A 22057-nucleotide genomic window follows, 5' to 3' on the forward strand; every position below is an offset into this window, starting at 1 on the left:
TGCTACATCCGCCTACACCTTCAAAATAAAAGACAACCTGAATACAATTTCAAGTTCATCTGTACACATGTGTATGATGAAAATGTCTGACCATGAATAACGCCAACAGAATTTGCATCATTTTACTTTGCGTTCCACTACTCATCTTTTAATGTGAAGGCAAGAAAAAGCCGACTTCCTGTCCTGGCCCGCTTGACACATCTTCCCCCTTCACTGTTCCGGTCGCTATAGAAACAGCCGAGAAATGAGTAGTATTGTTGTAATAAAGTCCACTTCCTGAACAAGCGCAGCAAAGCGGGACTTACCTCCCAACGCCGTTTAAGGTTGAGCGACGCCGCGTGAATATTCACACCCCCCACCCCCACTCCCACCCCGTCACACTGAGACCAATTAGAGTGGCATCTAAATGGGGAATTAACGGAAACTAATCCTCACACGTCCGCTTCGCCGCTCCCCTGCCGACGCTCATCAAAGCCACACGTCAGGCGTCTCGTTAATAACAGCTCTTTTTTTTTTTTTATTCAAACCTTAAAACATTTTGCAAAAGGGAATGCAAAAGATGTCAACAGAAGCGAGCATTGTCCCTCATTTTGTCATTTTAAATAAAAAAAAAAAAACATGTACAAAAGTGCTTACATGGTGCAAATCATGATAAAATGTCTATAAAAGGAGGGTAAAAGACAGAAAGAAAGAAAGGAAAAAAAAACATTTGTACATTATATTCAATATGTAAAAAGGATGAATGCGACTATGTTACAAAGATTCCAAAAGCTGCTCGCTAGCTAATTGAGCCCCGAATACTGAAGACCTCATGATCATAAATATTTTTTAAATAACCCGCGTGGCTCAGAAGAAGCGATGGGGGGGGGGTCCTGTTGTGCTTCAAGCATTGGTCGGAAATCTCCCAAAGTTTGCAGAAAGCAATCACAGATACTCACCAGCTCCGATGGCACGTGAGTCGAGAATACCTTTGCTCTGACCGGCGCCTCCTCTCGGGTGCGGTCTCTGACCAGCGGGGCCGGCTCAACCGTAGTAACACTTCCGAGACCCTCGCTCGAGGCCCGGGATGGGGAAGTTCTTCCCGTTAAAAAAAAAAAAAATGTCCAAAGCGGGACTTCTCGCCCACGTTTGTACGTCAGTAACTGTTCTCGTGACCCGCTAAGATGTAGAGGTTGCTCAGCGCCGTGGGGTTGTCCGTGGGACGGCTCTCCAGGACCACCACCCTGCAGGAGAGGACGGGGACGTCAGAACTCGCTTATTACAAGAATTATGTCAAAATATTACAGAAATAAAGTCATCAAAATAAGGTTGTCAAAATACTGTGGCAATAAAGTCAGAATTACAAAGAATTATTTCTGCATCTGTCTCTCTCACTCCAACTACCCTCAGGTCCTCCTCCACGACATCCGTAAACCTCCTCTTTGGTCTTCTTCTACGCCTCCTACCAATATATTCACTCTCTCTCCTCTGGACATGTCCCAACCATCTCAGTCTCAAGGCCTCTAACATGTAATGTCCCTCTGATGTACTCCTTCCTGATCCTATCCATCCTGGTCACTCCCAATGAGAACCTCAGCACCTCCAATTTGGATCACGGAAAGATCAATTTGGATCACGGAAAGATCAATTTGGATCACAGAAAGATCAATTTTGATCACGGAAAGATCAATTTTGATCACGGAAAGAACAATTTGATGGTAACTTATTATTTTTAGTGTATTTTATAGCTGATTTAATACATGGGTCAAAACCCACCCATTAACATAAGAGATGATACCAGAAAGCTAAGGATAAAGTCATAAATGGTGTGTATCATTATTAGAGCTCCCGAGACATGAAATAACACCCCTATAGTTACCCCCAGTTCCCCAAAAAGCCGTCTATCACAGCTCTGCGGTTCGTGTCGCAGGTTGACGTTAGGTTAGGGAGTTCATGACACGTCCAGCTGCTGGCCTTTCACATGGATGCTAGTCTCACTCGCTACTCGCTACGCTACTCGCTACGCTATCACGTTATCCACAACACCAGTGCTGCATGCATGCATGACAGCCAAATACACAACAATATGACTGCAAAGCTTGAAGCCGGTACCGACCTGTCGGATCCGAGGAGGCGAAAGACTCTGCTTGGATCACAGATCTCCTGCGTCACCTGTGAATGGCAAAACAAGCTTTTATTTTGAAAAGTACACAAAATTCACCATTATCGGCGTTGATTGTCGAGGACAGTACAAGAGTAACACGCATGGCGGCTACATCCGTTTCTTGGGATGTGGAATGTCGCTTTTTTGTTGAGGAAGGAGACATTCCGACTAGACGCAGTCTACCTGTTTACGTCGACCCATGATACCATACTGTACTGTTTACCATACTGTTTATACCAGGTTAAGCCCCACGAGCCTTCGGTGATGGTCGAGGGAAAAACTCAAGTCCTAGGAGGAGTTGGGTGAGGCCAGGGAGCGTCACCAAATTTACGGTTAGCTTAAGAGGTTCTGGCAAACCATTAGATGCCTCAGAAATGGCTGAGGTAACTGGGGTGATCAAGCTACGGGGGTGGATGGGTTTGGTCCTGAACTCACTGGATGTTGTGGGACTACCTTGACTGACACGTCTCATCAACATTGCGTGGATGTCGGAAACAGGAAACGGGACCGGCAGACCGCGATGGTGGTGCCCCCTTTTCAGTTAGGGTGACCAGAGTGTGTGTTTTTATGCCAACTTTACCTGGGGAAGTCTATAGTACCGCGGTTAGGAGGTACAATGGAGTTTGGTAATGGTAATGGTTTCATTTCATTTAAACAATTGAATACCTGCTTGTTTACGTTTTATCATTTATACCGGTACAAGTCATTTTCTTACCTTCTTTCATCAGAAAGAAGAGAGTCTTATTTTAGCCTTTTGGGGTCTTTATAAATGTGCAGTAGAACATGGTAATGGTAATTGTTTCATTTCATTTGAACATGCATCAGATTACAATTGAATGCATCCCATAATCAGTTCACAGTTCCACATGTCCAAAAGGAGTAGGAAGAAGCAAAGCTTATTAATAAGATAATATTAATAAAATAAAATAATACAAATTTTTAATAAAATAATAATATAATCCTACCCCTCCATCTGGTACTTTTACAATCAGTAACTTATATTTGTTCACTTCCTGCTTTCCTAATAGTTTTTTTATCACGTACCGAAGTACAATGACATAATTGGTACTATAGTAACATAGTAATTCAGTTTAATTTTTACTTGAAAGTATATTTGTTTACCAAAGCAGTAACTGTTACATTTGTTCACTTCCTGCTTTCCTAATATGGTTTGGAAGTTTTTATTTTGTATTATATATATATAATATATATTACTTTCTAATATAATTTAACATTTTTTATTTTTTTCATTTTTTTGTTTATTTTTTTTTATTTATTTCAATTTTATTTTATGTGTCACGTACCGAAGTACGAGGTTGGATGACATTTTTAGGGAATTGGTTATTTTTAGCCTTACGCATTATTTTAGCTGTTTGAAAATGAACTATATGAGCAAGTTGAAGTATTTGTGATTTTAGAAATAAGGAGCTACTATGTTCTCTATAGGCGGCATTATGAATTATCCTTACTGACCTTTTTTTGCAGTACATTTAGCGAGTGAAGATTGCTTTTATAGTTATTATCCCATATTTCCACACAATAAGTAAGATATGGTAGTATGGTACCATATGGTAGTTTTGGTCCGGGACCAGCTCTACACACTTACTGGGGTACAACAGGGTACAGTATATGGCCGTTTTATACGGGACTGCTTTGTGGACTTTTTGTGAACTTTTATGGACAGAATTTCACGACAAGTCCAAGTGTAAGTGAGCGTTGGTGACTTGTGGAAGATTCCTGTCCACGGCCTTTAGATGCGTAGCTGACTGATATGAGACGGATCGGCGGGGGACACCTGCTAAGGTGTTAGCGTTTGGCTTCAGAGGAAAGGGCGGGAGATCTGATCCAGGTCTCGGGTGTTGACGGAGGCGACCAGCGGAACAAACCATCGACGAACCGCTCGCCCGTGAACGCCTGTGCTTTTTTTTTTTTTTGCAAGGAATCATACGGAGATTAAGGTTGAATTATTAAAACGTCGCTTCGCTCGCGTTTTATGACGGAGCATCAATTTTGCATGGAGGCTGACATTTACAAAAAAAAAAAAAATAAATCCACAGGAGAGCTTCCAAGCGGGACTCCACAAGTGGAGCCTATGGGAGACAGATGGCGGCCTCTTGAACGCCGTATCGCTTTTCATCACCTCCCTGTGATCTCCAACTCTTATTGTGCGAGCGCGTCCAAGCAGTGATCGGGTTCACACCGACGAGTTCATTACCTCCATTAAGTCACTCATCGCAGCTGGTGCGCACGGCATGTCGACGCCACATACACAAAACCGGCGTGTGCATTCGCATGCGTGATGCATTCAGGGACACCTTTTTCGTGGTATTTTACTGTATAGCTTCAGATCAAACATTCAAAGGGGTGATTTCAAAGCACAAGTTCCACGATGGTGACGTAAAGACAAATAAAACGACACGATCAGACCCTGAAACATGGTCCAGGCTGGTCCACTTTAGTCCACTTTGTGTTCATTTTGGGTACAGTAAGGCAGAAGTGTCCAAAATAAGCAGAACAATATGTATAAATATAGCTCATAAATAAGTTTTATTTTTAAAACAGGGCCAATGAAAATGAAGCTGCGGGTCACAAAGGGCCACTGAGCTGCATTTTGGACACCCTTGGTTAACTATCTCTCTTTAGGAGGGTGCTAAATATTTCCCAGTACGTTTCCTTAGTGCGAGCAAGAAATGGAAAATGTGGTCGATATGGGCGGACTTGCGGACCGAATAGTCCGGTATTTGTTTTTGTTTGTGTTTTTCTTACCTCGTTGGACTTGAAGCTCTTCCCCTGCATTCCGTGCTTCCAGAAGGCCAGCACGCTGTCCTGCAGGCACACTGTTGGACACAAAGAGGACATTTGTTGGCCCATCTTGACGGGGGCTTAAGAATATCTTAAAATAGGCCTAATGATGCAACTGGCCCTTAGAAGTAAAAAAAAACAAACAAAAAACATGCTAGGTTAATTAGCCACTCCAAATTGTCCATAGGTATGAATGTGAGTGTGAATGGTTGTTTGTCTATATGTGCCCTGTGATTGGCTGGCCACCAGTCCAGGGTGTACCCCACTCCGCCTCTCGCCCAAAGACAGCTGGGATAGGCTCCAGTACCCCCTCGAGACCGTTGTGAGGATAAGCGGTAGAAAATGAATGAATGATTATTAGTACTACTACTACTAGGCTAGTATTAGCCTGCTTTTGCCCTATTACATAAAATGTGTTAGACATTTTTTTTTGTTAAAAAAAAAAAAAAAATTACAAAAAAAATCTATGAAAAAAATCAATAAAAAATATAAAATTATTTAGGGGGGCTTAAGAAAATTTTAAAATAGGCCTTAGAAGTAAAAAAAAAAAAAACATGCTAGGTTAATTGGCCACTCCAAATTGTCCATAGGTATGAATGTGAGTGTGAATGGTTGTTTGTCTATATGTGCCCTGTGATTGGCTGGCCACCAGTCCAGGGTGTACCCCGCCTCTCACCCAAAGACAGCTGGGATAGGCTCCAGCACCCCCGTGACCCTCGTGAGGATAAGCGGTAAAAAATGAATGAATAAAAGACGGTGAGTATAGCACAGCTAGTCAGGGGTGTGGCATAGAAAATGGATGGATATAACAAAGTTATAGGATACTGTTTTGGGGGGAAAAAAAATTAATGCATCCCTAAATAATAATAGATATAAAAAGTATCAGTTTGGGCTTCCCAAAGTGGAATCATACCAACAGATCCGATACAGAAGTCAAAGCTCAGCTCAGATGCCAGCTTCTTGTTGGACTTCAATTTGCCCTGAAGGTTTACGATCTTTAAGTTTTCTGGCGGGGGAAAAAAAAAAAAAGCAAATTAAGTTTGTCTGACATGACCTCATAATAGACTTACGGACGTGACTTACGGTCCAGGCACACCAAGACGGTGTCTCTCTCCAGCTGCGTGACATGGATGGCATCTACCTGCTGATGACCTGCGAGCACAATCCAGTGGGATTAAAAAAAAATAACCCTCAAAGTCACCACAAACCGCACGCCATCAGCCACCACGCCGGCTTACTCGTTCCCATCTCGGTGAACCAGGAAGAGCAGGAGTTGAGGTTGATGGTCTCGAAGCGGACCACCTGGCCGGGCTCGGCGCCCTGGCTGATGGCCACACACAGCAGCGGGTATTCCTGCTCGGGGACCACCAGCATCTCAAACACCTTCAGCGGGCTGGGGAGCGGGAAGTCAAAGTGCTGCGGGAGGAAAGCTGAAATCAGCGAATCATTGCGGAATCAAACGTACACGAGTTATTTATAGTAATGGTTTAATTTCATTTGAACATGCATCAGATTACAATTGAATGCATCCCATAATCAGTTCCCAGTTCCACATGTCCAAAAGGAGTAGGAAGAAGCAAAGCTTATTAAATCCTACCCCTCCATCTGGTACTTTTACAATCACTAACTGTTGCATTTGTTCACTTCCTGCTTTCCTAATATAATTTGGAAGTTTTTATTTTGTATTATATATATATATATATATATATATATATATATATATATATATATATACAACTTTCTAATATAATTTAAGTTTTTTTTATTTTTATTATTTTTCATTTTTATTTGTTTTTTATTTATTTATATTTATTTATTTTTATTTTATTAAATTTTATTTAATTTTAATTGTTTTTTTGTCACCTACCGAAGTACGAGGTTGGATGACATTTTTAGGGAATTGGTTATTTTTAGCCTTATGCATTATTTTGAAGATGAACTATATCAGCAAGATTTTAGAAATTTCCCAACAACGATTTCCTAATATAGTTTAAGGTTTGTTTTTTTATCACGTACCCAAGTAGGAGGTGATATGACCATACAATGACATAATGGGTACCATAGTAACTTTAATTCAGTTTAATTTTTACTTAAAAGTATATTTGTTTATGTTTAATTAATGAATTAATTAATGTTTAATTATGTGTTTGTTTATGTTTAATTAAAATATTTTTTTAATTTTATTTCATAGACAATAATTGAATAATCAAACACTTTTTTACTTGAAAGTGTGTTTAAGAAAGCTGAATCCTACTGTGTTCAGTGTTTACATTTCAATAAATATTTGTTATCATTGTCATTTTTTTCATGTAAATTGAGGGAGCAAAAGCAGGATCGGCCCAAGCTAAATCGGCAGTCCATAATCGGCTAAAAGTGATGGGAAAAAAATCGGTATCAGCAAAAAAAAAAAAAAAAAAATCCATATCGATCTATCCCTAGTACACCAAACATGAAGACCCCAGTGATGCGAATAGATGTATATCTGTATATCTATAGATAGATAATCTTTATCATTATTATTGTTATTATTATCACCGTTATTATAATACCATTTTCATCATTATAGTTGTAACAATTTTTGGATTTTTTTTTAAATTATTTAATTTTACAGACTTCATTGCTTCTTGTAGAGTGCTGTAATATTCTATCTGTTTTCTGAAATCTGAAGTATTAATGCTTTTATTGTCAATTTATTAGCCTACTTTTCCCCCCCTAAGTGTAACATTTAAATATAATTTGATAAGATTGTTGGGCGGTGTTTCTGATGTCACTAACCTTGATGAGCATGAACCTCTGCATGGGCTCATACCACTGCAGGAGCACAATGCCAGACTGCAGCGCTCCACATAGGTACTTGTGGCCCGTGTACGGGTTCCTCACTGTCGAGAGATCATGATGATGATGATGATGATGATCGGTATGGTGCAATTTGCATGGGACGCTCACAACAAGACAGCAAATAAATCAAAGTGTACTGGGTGGGGTGCGTGGGCGGCCTCACCGATGCAGCATTTGTGGCAGCCCTTTGTGTCGGGGATCTTGGTTGTCAAGGCAAACCTCCTGAGGACACACACAAAAAAAACAAAACAAAAAAAACGGGCTGTCAGACTGCGCTAAAAGGAGCTGCTGACGCCTTGAATGGGGCGAGCTGACAAAGCACCCCCGCCCCCCCCCCACCCCCCTTTCTCCCCTAACCGTGGCAAAGGAACTGTTACACCCGCAAACGTAATAAACCACAAACGTAATACAAATCTGCAGCTTTTAATGTAATAATCCCGCAAAAACGTCCTGCAAATGTAATACTGAATTTTATTACATATGTGGGAAAGTAAAAATCTGTAAAATGTAATAACTTCCCACAAATGTAATATGAGACAAAATAATCATCTTGGTGGTTGTTGTTTGTTCTTTCTTAATTAATTTTTAATGAGGGAGAAGGTGTAGATGTCATTTTGAGTCTTTTAACAAGATAATTCTTTTTTTTCTTTTTTGTGGAAAAAATATTATTCAAAGAGTATCATTGAATATATTTGAATTTATTTTATAATATATATTTTATATTATATTATATTTATATTATATATAATAATATATATTTTTATATTATATATTTAATAATATATAATTATTTTATAATTATAATTTATTTTAATTTAAAAAAGATAATTGTGATAATTGCAATTGTTTTAATAAAATTATTATTACTATTATATTATTTTTTTTTATTTTATTCATTCATTCATTTTCTACCGCTTTTTCCTCACGAGGGTCACGGGGGGTGCTGGAGCCTATCCCAGCTGTCTTCGGGCGAGAGGCGGGGTACACCCTGGACTGGTGGCCAGCCAATCCCAGGGCACATATAGACAAACAACCATTCACACTCACATTCATACCTATGGACAATTTGGAGTGGCTAATTAACCTAGCATGTTTTTGGAATGTGGGAGGAAACCGGAGTACCCGGAGAAAACCCACGCATGCACGGGGAGAACATGCAAACTCCACACAGAGATGGCCGAGAGTGGAATTGAACCCTGGTCTCCTAGCTGTGAGGTCTGCGCGCTAACCACTAGTCCACCGTACCGCTTTTTTTTTTTTTTTTTTTTTAATTTTATTTCTTTTGATTATTTCTTCCCCATATACACTCAAAATCACACATACAATAATATACTGTAACTAAAACGCACATGATCGCCCACAAACAGAGCAATTCTTGGTGCTTTGTAAATATTGTTGTGATATTTACACCAATAACGTAAATTTGAATCTAATTGAATGGGAAAAACATGAATGCTAAAAATGCTAAATAATTCTGCTTATACAGTACAAGTTGCTCACTAAATGTCATTAATAGGCTGAAATTTTCTTGACACATATATTCTTGTTCTTTAGATTCTTGCCTATTTTCATCATATCAAGTATATGCAAGCAGGAAACTCAGTAAATTAATAAAAAGTTTAAAAAGTGCATTTAGTGTTCAGTTGTGTCGCCAGCAACTAATGTTTACGTTTGTTTGATGATCTGAAACATTTAAGTGTAACAAACATGCAACAAATAAGATATCAGGAAGGGGGGCCAACACCTTTTGACGCCCCTAATAGACCTGTAAAGGTGACCCCCTGGGGTGGTATTTCATGCCTAGAGGGCGCTAGTAATGTTTTCTATGATGCAACCACTCAAATATTCCATTTATAAAAAAGCAATCCGAATTGGCAGAAATGTTGAATGAAGGTTGGTATTGTCAATAAAGTTATAAAAAAAAGCATTTTTTTTGTATGGGGAAAATATCAAACCATGACAAAGTCACCACAGAGCTGGTGTCACCTGGGAAGGATCTTGTCAGGGAAGCGGTGCGTCTGGAACTGGGCGGCCAGGCCGGGCTTCTTCAGCTGCTCAAACAGCCCGATGAGGTTGTGGGAATACAGCTGGAAGTTTTTCCCTGCAGCACAACGGGACAATCGGTCGTCAACATCGGTCGGCGGGGAAAAGACGGGACATTTTTTGCCTGACCGTTTGCCAAACACACAAAACAAAAGGTTGAGTGGAGGCGGTTCCCCCCGTGAGGCGGCTGTGACACTTGGTGAGGTTAGAAGTACACGGTGGTACAAACGGTGTGTGTGTGTGTGTGTGTGTGTGTGTGAGAATGGTAAGAAGTGTGATTACCTTCTGATGAAGCCGGTTAGTAGAATGTCAGGCGAAGCCAGGCGAGAGGAATGTTTACAAGGGAGGAGGAGGAGGAGAGAACAGTAAGTAGACCGTACTCGATGACAAAACACAGGACAAATAGTGGTCACATGGTCAAATAACAACAACGAGAGAACTACTCGCACAGAACGTTGTTTGCTAAACACAAGGATGAAGAGTCTTGAACCAGTCATGATGTGCTATATATATCACTATATTGACACTTACTATGGTACCCATTATGGCATTGGATGCTCATATCACCTCCTACTTCAGTACGGGACAAAAAATAAAAAAAATAAAAATGTTTAAAAAATATATATATATAAAAAATAAATAAAGAAAATAAAAACGAATTAAATAAATTAATGAATAAATAAATAAAATACATTTGCTAAATACAAGGATGAAGAGTCTTGAACCAGTCATGATGTGCTATATATATCACTATATTGACACTTACTATGGTACCCATTATGGCATTGGATGCTCATATCACCTCGTACTTCGGTACGTGACAAAAAATAAAAAAAATAAAAAAGTTAAAAAAAATATATATATATATAAATATATAAAAAATAAATAAATAAAATAAAAATTAATTAAATAAATTAATGAATAAATAAAATAAATTTGCTAAATCCAAGGATGAAGAGTCTTGAACCAGTCATGATGTGCTATATATATCACTATATTGACACTTACTATGGTACCCATTATGGCAGTGGATGCTCATATCTCCTACTTCGGTACGTGACCCAAAATAAATAAATAAATAATAAAAATTATCTTATTTTATATTTAAAATTATGACAAATTGTGCAACTTCATTTTTTTTTTTGTTTCTCAAGACTGTTGAAATCCATACATCTTATTTCTTTAATATTTCCACTTTATGCTTCTAAAAAGGTTTTTCCTCACACCTTTTATGACTTTATTCTTGTAAAATTACAACAATTTCCTTATATTATGATGACTTTATTTCTATCATATCATAACTTTTTGCCAACCAAATTTTCCCAAAATCTTTCATTCCATTTTCTACCGCTGCTGGAGCCTATCCCAGCTGTCTTGGGGCGAGAGGCGGGGTACACCCTGGACTGGTGGCCAGCCAATCACAGGGCACATATAGACAAACAACCATTCACACTCACATTCATACCTATGGACAATTTGGAGTCGCTAATTAACCTAGCATGTTTTTGGAATGTGGGAAAAGTTTTCTCCCCCACGCATGAACATGCAAACTCCACACATATAGATGGCCAGGAGTGGGATTGAACTCGGGTCTCGTAGCTGTGAGGGCTGCGCGCTAACCTATCCCAGCTGTAACCCCTCGTTTATCGCAGTGATCAGTTCCAGACCCTACCGTGATAAATGAATTTCAGTGATATATGAATCAATGTTCATTCATTCATTCATTTTCTACTGCTTATCTACCGCTGGAGCCTATCCCAGCCATCTTCAAGCGAGAGGCTGGTGGCCAGCCAATCACAGGGCACATATAGACAAACAACCATTCACACTCACATTCATACCTATGGACAATTTGGAGTGGCTAATTAACCTAGCATGTTTTTTTGGAATGTGGGAGGAAACCGGAGTACCCGGAGAAAACCCACACATGCACGGGGAGAACATGCAAACTCGGGTCTCCTAGCTGTGAGGTCTGCGCGCTAACCACTTGACCACCGTGCAGCCCCCCCCAAAAGTCTTTTTTCCAATAAATCTTACAACTGTATTCTGACAAAAACCATCACTTTGCATTTTTTTCTTGCAATATTCTGACCTTGTTGTCATTTATTCCGGTTGTTTTCTTTTCTCTGCCTTGATGACGGAATAATGACTAATAAGCAGTTCGGACTCTCACCCTTTGGGAAAGCCGTGGAGCAAAAGGCACCATTGCCCTTGAAAGAATCATTCCTTATTCAGATTTTGTTTTTTTAACCAAAGAGAGGACGTATAAATCTGTCACGGCGTGAGCAGCGAGTAAAGAAAAGGAACGCTGGTCTATTTTCAGGGTTGGGTTTCAGCGGAGGCGTCGCCAGGCCAGATAACGCGGGGACAAAAGCGGCAGCGGGAGGTGATGACGGTGGCCGGTGACGGGCAAGGCGGCAACGGCTGCGGCGGTCACTTACCCGATAAAGACATCAGGTTGTTGTTGATAACGTACAGCCACGTGCACTTCCTGGGGAACAGCTGGAAGGGGAAACAGGATATGACCAAACACAGCCATGCTACAGCACGCGGACATTGTTTGCCTACAGTCATGGCGGCCCGCCACAAACACATTTGGACCGCTACAGAAAGATTTGCCCTTTAATTGCTGCTTTAATTTACCAAATATTTCAGCCTTCGTCTCGTAATTACGACTTTATACCCGTAATATTTTCTATTTATTCTCACATTATCACTTGTTTTCCCCCCCAAAAATTACAACTTTGTTGTAAGGTTGTTTTTTTCCTTTGTTGAAACTTTATGCAACTAAAATAGCATTTTTTCTACTACTTTTTCCTATATTTTTTATTACTTTGTTCTCATACGACAACAGGTTTCCCCCCCCATTTTTTTGCTGTTTACATTTCCAAATATTTCAGGTTTCCTCTCATAATTTTTTTAATTTTTTATTACTTATTATTATTTATTAATTTATAAATTATTATATTATAACTTGCCCAACTTTTTTTTCTGTAATACTTTGTTCACATAAGATTTCAGCCATTTTTTGCTGTTGTGTTTATTTTACAAATTTTTCCACTTCATACTTCTTGTAAATTATTATTATTCTCAAAAATATTATGACGATGTTTTCATAATATATTTTTTTCAGTTATATATATTCAGTTTCCCAAAAATTCCAACTTTATTCTTATTTTTTCATAATACTACAACTTAATATATATATATATAAATATGAAATATAAATATTAAATATCTTTTAATATAATAAATAAATAAATAATAAATAAATATATAATATATTTTGTTACTAAAATGACATTTTCTCTCATAATATGAGATGTGCACAACTGGAAATCCAGTTGGAATAGGTGCATATTGTGGAAGATCTAGAAAGCTGTAGCCGCTCTACAGGGGTCCACTACTCAATACAAAATGGGTGAAAAATCCCTTTAAAATTTGCATCATTTTGTGTATACAGTAAGAGTGTGCGATGAGGACAGGTTGGCCTTGGTGGAGGTCAGCCTTTGCCACTTGAGTCATCTTTACCTGCTCCATTGTGGCTTCATGCAGCTCGTTCAGATTCAGCGTATAGATGCCATCCTCTGTCCCAAAGATCAGGTACTGGTCTGGGTGGGAGGAGATCACAGATGTTTAAAAACATCAAAACGTTGCACGGCTCGCGGCGGTTTTGGACAAATCTACCTTTGGTGTCCGGGTGGATCCAGGACGTGGCGCAGTTGATCTTCAGCGGGCATCCGTCAAACACTTTGGAGAAACAGGCCCCCATCTGACAGAGGAAAGCCAAGTCAGTGTGGCATTCAGGGGTCGCATTCGAAGCGCAGTGGAAGAGACCTGAAGGCATCGTACGTTACTCACCAGCACTTTGGGTGTGGGCGGCAAGCCGTTGATAGCGGGCTTCTAACAAGGAAACAAAAACAGCGTGATGATGCAACAATGATCTTAAATTAAATGGCGGACAAACGAGGCGTGGCTGTGTCGGCATTTTTTCCCTGTGTTGTTCTTGTCATTAGAAGGTAGGAAATTGGATGTCGTTCCTGTCTCAAACACGCGGCCCGCGGGCCAAATGTTGCCCACAGGACACTAGTTTGAGGCCCCCGCCTTGACATGAAAGTTTAATGTTAGTGCGGCCCGCACAAGTTTGATATGGATGCTGTATGGTATCATGTACCCAGAAAAAATTATTACGTTTGATTAATGTTCATGTTAAAGGTTAAATAACTGTTAATAGTTATCCTCCATATCCGTGTGGAAGTGGTAAGTTTTTGGCTATTTAAGTTTAAAGGAAATAACTTGAAGGCTACCGTTTAGGTCGCTAGCTCTCTAGTTTGCGAGTTAGCATGTGTCTCAAGACCCTGCAGTTGCACAATATGTTGTAAATAAAAAGAGTATAAATGTGACTATAGTCGTGTTTTGTCATGTCTACAGGGCTCTAATAATGCTTTGTTCATTTTAATCTGAAAAAAATCATTTGTCTACCCGCCAACTATATGTGGTTTCTTAAGTTTTTATTATTTGCCGTTTTATTATTATTATTATTATTTTTATTTATTTATTACTGATTTTCTTTATTCTTGATTTGTTTATTTTTCATCTTATTTTGTGTAGAAAAATAAAAATTAAGATATTTGAGAACAGTGGAATGTTTTATCAGAGCTTTTCTTGTAGAAAATCAGAACCAAAGCAAAGTTTATTAATTTTTCTGTTTTTAATAAATGCATTTTGTTTTTTTTGGGGGGAAAACCTGATGCGGCCCAGTCTCACCCAGACCCTAGCTCCAGAAGCCCCCCAAGTAAATTGAGTTTGAGACCCCTGTTTTACATGAAACATACCAAATAAGATACATTATTTGGCTTTAATGTTTGTATGTTTAGCTGATTCCTGATTTGTTGCTGCCCCCTGGTGGCAACATTGCCTAATGGACCCGCATTTCCACGCCTTCAACGTCCAAAACATCCCATTTGAGATTTCACAAGAGGATGAAATTAAAGGAGACGACGTACAGGAAATTCCTTCTTCACCCTCCGTTGCGCACGGTTGGGTGCCGGCTTGGGACTGCCGCCGTTGAGGCTGCCGTCGGAGTCGTCGTCTGCAGTCACAAACAAATCAACGTCAGTGGATCCTCATACGGGGAATATTTAGTCATCGCTAAATATCGCTCACCTTTGCATTCACACTGACTGAGAGCTTGGCAAGAAAAAAAAAAGCGAGAAAACGGAAGAGACAAAAAGAAAAGGAAGATGAACACACATAAAAACTTTCCCGAGGTATTCAAACACTTAAACTCCTTCCGGCAACAAATTCCTCTAAAAGTATCATTGAACAATCAGCAGTAATTTTTCCAAGAATTAAGTCAAAATATTACAAGAAAAAAGCTGTAATCTAACAAGAACTTCATTTTCTGGGGAAAAAAAAATTATGAGGAGGAAAAATCACCACAAATTTAAGATGGATTAATTTTTTTTTCTTACTTGAAGTCGAAAAATAATCCAAACACAGTTGATACATTTTTGGAAAAAAGACGAAATGGAAAAAACAACTGTAATTTTAGAAATATGAACTTTTTTTAAATATGAAAATATATATAATTTTATGTAATTTTTCAAGAATAAACTTTTTCAAATATGAGAAAATATCATTTTATGAGATTTTACAAGAATAAACTTTTTCAAATATGAGAAAATATATCATTTTATGTAAATTTCCAAGAATAAACTTGATTAAATATGAGAAAATATATCATTTTATGTAATTTTCCAATAATAAACCTTTTTAAATATGAGAAAATATATCATTTTATGTAACTTTCCAAGAATAAACTTTTTTAAATACGAGAAAATATATCATTTAATGTAATTTTCCAAGAACAAACTTTTTTAAATATGAGAAAATATATCATTTAATGTAATTTTCCAATAATAAACCTTTTTAAATATGAGAAAATATATCATTTTATGTAACTTTCCAAGAATAAACTTTTTTAAATATGAGAAATATCATGTTATGTGGTTTTACAATAAACTTTTTTAAAAATGAAAAATATCAACTTATGTGATTTTACAATGAAACTTTTTTAAATATGAGAAATATCATGTTATGTGGTTTTACAATAAACTTTTTTAAAAATGAAAAATATCATCTTATGTGATTTTACAATGAAACTTTTTTAAATATAAGAAATATCGTATGCGATAAAAATTCGGAAAAGAAAAAATGCATTACTTTTTAAAGTCATGATATTATGAGAAAAACAAAAAAGGCACATTGAAAAAAGTTATAAAGGTATGAAAATAAAGTCATGATTACAAGATGAAAGACGAAAAAAAAATCCAAGAACAAAGTTGAAATAGTTGGAAAATAAAAAAATGGAAAAATGGAAAAAAAAACAGCTGTCGTTTTGTGAGAATAAAGTCAAAATATTGAAAAAACAAGTGGGCTAAGGAGGAAAAAAAGGTGCAATTTTACAAGAATAAACAATAAGAATAAACAACAAAAAAGTATTGTAAAAGTATGAATAGCAACGGCAATGTGGTATTAGCGTAGAAAATGAAAGGATGAAAGAGGAAGCTTAGACTCCTACCCTGGTCTGAGGCGTGGGAGAGGAGCCCGGGGCTGCTGACGCTGACGGATAGGAAATCCGGAGACGAGCTCTCCGCCTTGTGGCCGTGCTCCGGCGTGCTGCGCCTGCGCGCCGCCACCTGGCCCGGCCCGTTCTCCGAGTTGGGGAAGCGCCGCACCGTCAGGGAGCGCTCGTCATTGAGGCCCATCTCCTCGGAGGGGCTGTGCACCCGCGGCTGAGGAGAACAAAATGAAATCTCCATGAAAGCGCCATACATCTTGTAAAAGTAGGACTTGTGTCGGAATGCCCGCCCCTGGAAGTTCATTAAAATGTTAAAAATTTAGATCAGTTAACGAGATACCCGCTCGAGGAAGAGCTTCTGCACACGCTGGCAGATTGACGCAGATTCACGATTAATTGGTTCACCCTTTTGGCTTTATTGCGTCTCTGATGCACCGCATTAGCACTGTGTTTATTTAGTGTAAGTAAGCGGCTGTTTGTGTAGCATTATAGAGTGTGCATACAGGGAGCGTCTGTATGCATGCAAATTACAAGCTCACCCATGGCTGGAGTGGCCAATAGTATAATAAAATATTATTAATATTATTATAAAATATAATAATAAAAAATTAATAGCCTGTTTCATCACAATTGGTGCGTGAACCCAAGTGTTTTTAAACACGGGCAAGAAATTAAATAAAATTAAAACTTATATAAAATTAAAAATTAAATAAAATTAAATAAAATTAAAAATTAAATTAAAATTTTATAAAAAAAAAACTAAATAAAAGTAAAATAAAAAAATTAAATAAAATAAAATAAATAATAAAATAAATAATAAAATAAAATAAAATATAGTTGTTTGTCTATATGTGCCCTGCAACCCTAATGTCTTTGTTCGTAACCCGGGGAGCACCTCTGGTAACATCAACGTGATTGTGCTTCTTACCTTCGGGGGCCGAGGAGGAGGATACCCCGGCTTGAGTGTAGAGCTGAAATAGAAAACAAAGGAATATGAGTATGAATATGAGACTTCAAACAATGACGACACCAGAACGTTACCACGCTTGACACAACATTAGCTACACCGGCAATCTAACACTTTTTGGATATGCCATTTCAGCGTGCAGTACAGGAATCCCTCGTTTATCACAAAGTTAAATGGTTCCAGACCCGACCACCATACGTCACTTAAATAAAATAAAAATAGAGTAAGAATAATAAATATGAAAAAAATAAATGAGATGTGCAAATAATAAATATGAAAATAAATACAAATAAATTACACGTTTTTGGACTGACACCAGTTGTGTTTCTTTGACTTAAAATACAACAAAAGAACCAAATAACCACAAGACATATACATATAAATCTAAAAATACCAATAATAACGATGTATTACAGTATATGACATGTAGTTTAAAAAAAACACCTCTACAGTATGTGAACATTAAACAAAACGGGATTTTCCACACATCTTTGTGCAGGCGAGTGATCTTTACGCACATTTCCACGTCTTCCAAGTCTTCCAGATGAGCGACGTGTCCCCTGCAGCCAGCAAACAAGTGAGGAAGAAAGGAAGGTTACACTCCTGAGCGTCTTGGGGGGCTACTGATGTTGTGTTTGTGTCAAAGTGGGTCAATTTGTGGTATTTAAACATGCAAAGACTAAGTGGTTTCCAATGGGGGTGGGGGGGCCCACACATGCTAACGGGTGATTTGTGGGGTTGTGATTTGTGAGCCGAGATGCAAACGAGTGCAAACAAACAGTGTTAAGCGTTACCGTTGGAACAATTCGTCCTCAACGCTTTTGAGGAGGCTCCTTCAGGGGGAACAGGGTGAGAGACAGGCCGGCGGCCGAAAAGGGGACAAGAGGAGGGTGGACGGAGAAAGAAAAGACAAGCAAAGCAAAGGGAGACGTGAGACGGAGCTTACTTACGAGTGGACAAGTCAAAACAATTCAAACAAGCGGCAAAAGCGAAGGGAGGTCATGCTTGGAATTGGTGAGTCAAGGTGTGATTAGAAATTATTTTTTTTTTTTTTTTTGCACAAACGGTCCATTCCTCCATCGACTATTGTGGACGTGCAAGGTGGTTTTGTTCCAAATAAAAGAAGAGCAGGTGCCATGACAACATGACAACATTCCGATGGCTTACCTGGCTGTTATTCCTCCCTCTGCAAAGGGACTCCATGGAGACGGGAAGTCATCCTTACTCACGTCCTGCGCGTGATTAAAAAATAGCAGCGCCGTGATGCACCTGCACGCTCGCTCTCTTGTGCATTTTAAAAATTTTTTTCCATACTCACTATTTCCGAACGGGCCTCCGTTTCCTTCCTTAGCGGCGGTTCAAACTGCAGCTTGTCAACTGTCAAAACAACAGGAAGAGCTGAATGGGCGACGTTTGAACGACATGGCACTTGAGAACATCAGCGCTCATTCGTTCATTTATCTACCGCTAGTCATGATGTGCTATATATATATATATATATATATATCACTATATTGACACTTACTATGGTACCCATTATGGCATTGGATGCTCATATCACCTCCTACTTCGGTACGTGACTAAAAATAAAAAAAAATTAAAATTTTTTTTTAATTTTATTTTTAATTTAATAATTAAAAAAATAATAATTTAAAAAAAATATATAACATTTTTTTTACAATTTATAATATTTTTTTTAAATTAAAACAAATTTAAATAAAAAAAATATATATTATGAAACCAGGAAGTGAGCAAATGTAACAGTAACTGAAGTTTTGGGTTTTTTTTTCAAAACACGTGCATTTTGCTTTCAAATTCTATTCCATTTTCAGTGCAACCCATTCAGTAATTAGTTCATTTTCTATGCTGCTTGTTCTCACTAGGGTGGGGGTAAGTTGGAGCCTATCCCGGCTGACTTTGGGTGAGAGGCGGGGTCCCCCCTGGACTGGTGGCCAGCCAATGGCAGGGCACATCTAGACAAACAACCATTCCCACTCACATTGGCAATTTAGAGTCTTGCTAGTAAAAGATACTCTCTATACTGCAAGAGCGGGATGCGGCGTGTTTAGTCGGGTATGAGTCGACTGCGCTGTGTGTGAAAGTGTTGAGTCGGGTATGAGTCAAACGTAGTGTTAGCGTTTGATTAGTCATCCATTCCATTTCAGTCACTTTTTGAGGTGGGTTTTACGCGTTACGGCAACACGCCGCATGACGGGATGGGGGTGAGGTTGGGGGTCGTGTACACACAGAAAACACTCACTAGTCCGCCACTAACCTGCTTGGCCCCCGTGTACCTCGCTGAGGCAGGGAGGGGAGCGCGGCCCTCCTCGGTCTGTCCCATTGTTTGCTTCGGGTAGGAGGCAAAGTGAAAATAAGACGTTGAAGAGGACGTGCGTGTGACTACGGAACTACTACAGATACTCCATGAAAGACAGGTAAGGTGTTGTACAATTAGCCGGGTGACCCTACGCGTATTGACTTAACGAGCCGGGACGCCAGCCACACCAACCAATGAGAGCACCGATGAGGATTACTTGGAGGGGGTAGGACTCGGTGATGGCTTTGGGCTACTTACAATCCATCTCGGAGCGCGTCCTCTCGGCTCGGGCGTGCTTGTTGGTGGAGCGGATGGTGTGTCTGACCCCGATTGCGGGCTGAAAGGCAGAGACAAGGCACTTGTAAAACTCTAGGCTAGTAAAAGTTTGTTGCCAAGTTTGGACCTTCAGAGTACGACGTGGGACTACGTGTCAACATCATCGACACAAGAACTGCATGTTGATGGGCCTTCACTCAGAATTAGTGGTGGGCAAATCTGTTCATTTCAGTGAACAGGATCATTCCGCTTCATTCAGTAAAAAGAGTCGTTCATTTCGGTCAATTGGTCGTTAGCCTGTGATCTCCCGATGTTCATAGACCCGGTCAGTCGTGTCGAGTCAGTTCGTTCACTCATGTTCACGTTCGTTCCGACTCAACAGCTCACCAACTAGTGCTGTGTCGGTCATGAACAAAACGGCCGGCAGAATGAACGGGTATTTTATGGGTGTTAGCAAAAAAGAACTAGTTCTTTTGACCCGTTTGTTCACGAACGCCAAACCCAGCCTGTGATCTCCCCTTGTGCATAGACCCGGTCAGTCGTGTCGAGTCAGTCCGTTGAATGGGTATTTTATTGGCATTTTATGGGAGTCAGTCCGTTCACTCATATTCACGTTCGTTCCAACTCTCGGTCATGAACAAAACGGACGGCAGACTGAATGGGTATTTTATGGGCGTTTGCAAAAAATAACTAGTTCGTTCACGAACGCCATACCTAACCTGTGATCTCCCCATGTGCATAGACCCGGTCAGTCGTGTCGAGTCAGTTCGTTCACTCATGTTCACGTTTGTTCCGACTCAACAGCTCACCAACTAGTGCTGTGTCGGTCATGAACAAAACGGCCGGCGGACTGAACGGGTATTTTATGAGCGTTCGCAAAAAAGAACTAGTTCTTTTGACCCGTTCGTTCACGAAGGTTTACGAAAGTTTCAGTGAATCAGGCCAGAAGAAAAGATCGCAAGAGTATCCAAAGTATGGGAATACTTCCCGCCAAAAGGTAATGATGCAGTGGTTTGTGACATATCACAAAAGCACTACTGCGATGCATCAGCATAATTAATAATAGTGTTATTAATGTTATTATACTTTATCGATATGGGCAGATCATTTAGAAATATATATTTTTATTAACCTGCGCATGTGTTTGTGGTTTATGTTTTCAGGGACTAATCAGGGACTTTCAGGGATTAATCGATGCATCGAAAAACTACTTTCTAGATTAATCGATTACAGAAATAATCCTTTAAACCAGCCCTACTTCAGAGTCTGCATGGAAATTGCAGGTTCACCTCAAGGTCGTCGTCGTCCGCCTCGCTGAAATGCTGGTGGTTGTCTGGGTTGTTCATCTTGTCCAGGAGGTCGACGGCGAGTCTCCTCGTCAAACCAACCTGCGCCACAAACACGTGCTGCGGGGGCGACCGCAAGTTATATTCGGAAGGGTGCCAACTTTTATAGCAGGTGAAAAGGACTTACTGAGAGGAGCTTTTCCGCTGTGGGCCTCTTCTTGGGGTTCTTGGTCAGAGACACTTTGACGAAGTTATGGAAGGCGGCAGACCTGCGGGTGTCGGGTGAGAATCTTCACTCTCTTAAGATTGTTGCCAGGAGATGGAGTACGCTGATGTTTGCCGGCACTCACCATTTGTTTTTGTCTTTTAGCTTGGGAGGCTGGAAGCTGCTTTTTGACATCAAAAACAATGCCCTAAAAAACACACACAGAAGATAATACTACAATGTGTAGTACTACATATGTGTAATACAAGTGCAATACTACATTTTGTTTACTGAAATTCCACATTCTGTTACTGTATAGGTTATTGTTTTTGATGTACATATATTTACACGGTTGTTTGTCTATATGTGCCCTGTGATTGGCTGGTCACCAGTCCAGGGTGGAGCCCACCTCTCGCCCCAAGACTGCTGGGATAGGCTCCAGCACCCCCGCGACCCTAATGGTGATAAGTGGTATAGAAAAGGATGGATGATAAATGATACAACAGTAAGTAATGACGATTCACTGCCAATTCTTTCCTAAGCAGGTACGCCAAACAATAGCGAGTACATTACATCAGCTGGGGTAGGCTCCAGCTC

The 22057-nt window shown here is 39.5% G+C and overlaps 1 protein-coding gene across 8 annotated transcripts in view; it reads right to left on the reverse strand.

The window, feature by feature from the left end:
* Positions 1 to 380: 380 nt before the first annotated feature.
* map4k5 (mitogen-activated protein kinase kinase kinase kinase 5) overlaps positions 381 to 22057 on the reverse strand; it is a 31546-nt gene continuing 9869 nt past the window's right edge. The window contains exons 11-36 of one of the 8 annotated variants that reach the window (XM_058056987.2): positions 21606 to 21668; positions 21443 to 21524; positions 21259 to 21375; positions 19952 to 20030; positions 19652 to 19723; positions 18695 to 18753; positions 18544 to 18608; positions 18171 to 18209; positions 17895 to 17936; positions 17338 to 17380; positions 16410 to 16623; positions 14993 to 15016; positions 14833 to 14918; positions 13688 to 13729; positions 13514 to 13598; positions 13358 to 13437; positions 12268 to 12328; positions 9770 to 9884; positions 7947 to 8005; positions 7721 to 7824; positions 6184 to 6361; positions 6029 to 6097; positions 5859 to 5951; positions 4910 to 4980; positions 2096 to 2151; positions 381 to 1223 (exon numbers count right to left, since the gene is read on the reverse strand). In XM_058056987.2, the coding sequence (XP_057912970.2) occupies positions 1136 to 1223; positions 2096 to 2151; positions 4910 to 4980; positions 5859 to 5951; positions 6029 to 6097; positions 6184 to 6361; positions 7721 to 7824; positions 7947 to 8005; positions 9770 to 9884; positions 12268 to 12328; positions 13358 to 13437; positions 13514 to 13598; positions 13688 to 13729; positions 14833 to 14918; positions 14993 to 15016; positions 16410 to 16623; positions 17338 to 17380; positions 17895 to 17936; positions 18171 to 18209; positions 18544 to 18608; positions 18695 to 18753; positions 19652 to 19723; positions 19952 to 20030; positions 21259 to 21375; positions 21443 to 21524; positions 21606 to 21668 (2086 nt within the window). In that variant the 3' untranslated portion in view covers positions 381 to 1135. The remainder of the gene's footprint in view (positions 1224 to 2095; positions 2152 to 4909; positions 4981 to 5858; positions 5952 to 6028; positions 6098 to 6183; positions 6362 to 7720; positions 7825 to 7946; positions 8006 to 9769; positions 9885 to 12267; positions 12329 to 13357; positions 13438 to 13513; positions 13599 to 13687; positions 13730 to 14832; positions 14919 to 14992; positions 15017 to 16409; positions 16624 to 17337; positions 17381 to 17894; positions 17937 to 18170; positions 18210 to 18543; positions 18609 to 18694; positions 18754 to 19651; positions 19724 to 19951; positions 20031 to 21258; positions 21376 to 21442; positions 21525 to 21605; positions 21669 to 22057) is intronic. The other 7 variants (XM_058056990.2, XM_058056989.2, XM_058056992.2 and 4 more) reach the window with 7 other exon arrangements.

The sequence above is a fragment of the Doryrhamphus excisus genome, linkage group LG19 (genome assembly GCF_037039965.1).
Source record: "Doryrhamphus excisus strain RoL-2023G ecotype Guam linkage group LG19, RoL_Dexc_Guam_v1.1, whole genome shotgun sequence".
Classification (NCBI taxonomy): Eukaryota; Metazoa; Chordata; class Actinopteri; order Syngnathiformes; family Syngnathidae; genus Doryrhamphus; species Doryrhamphus excisus.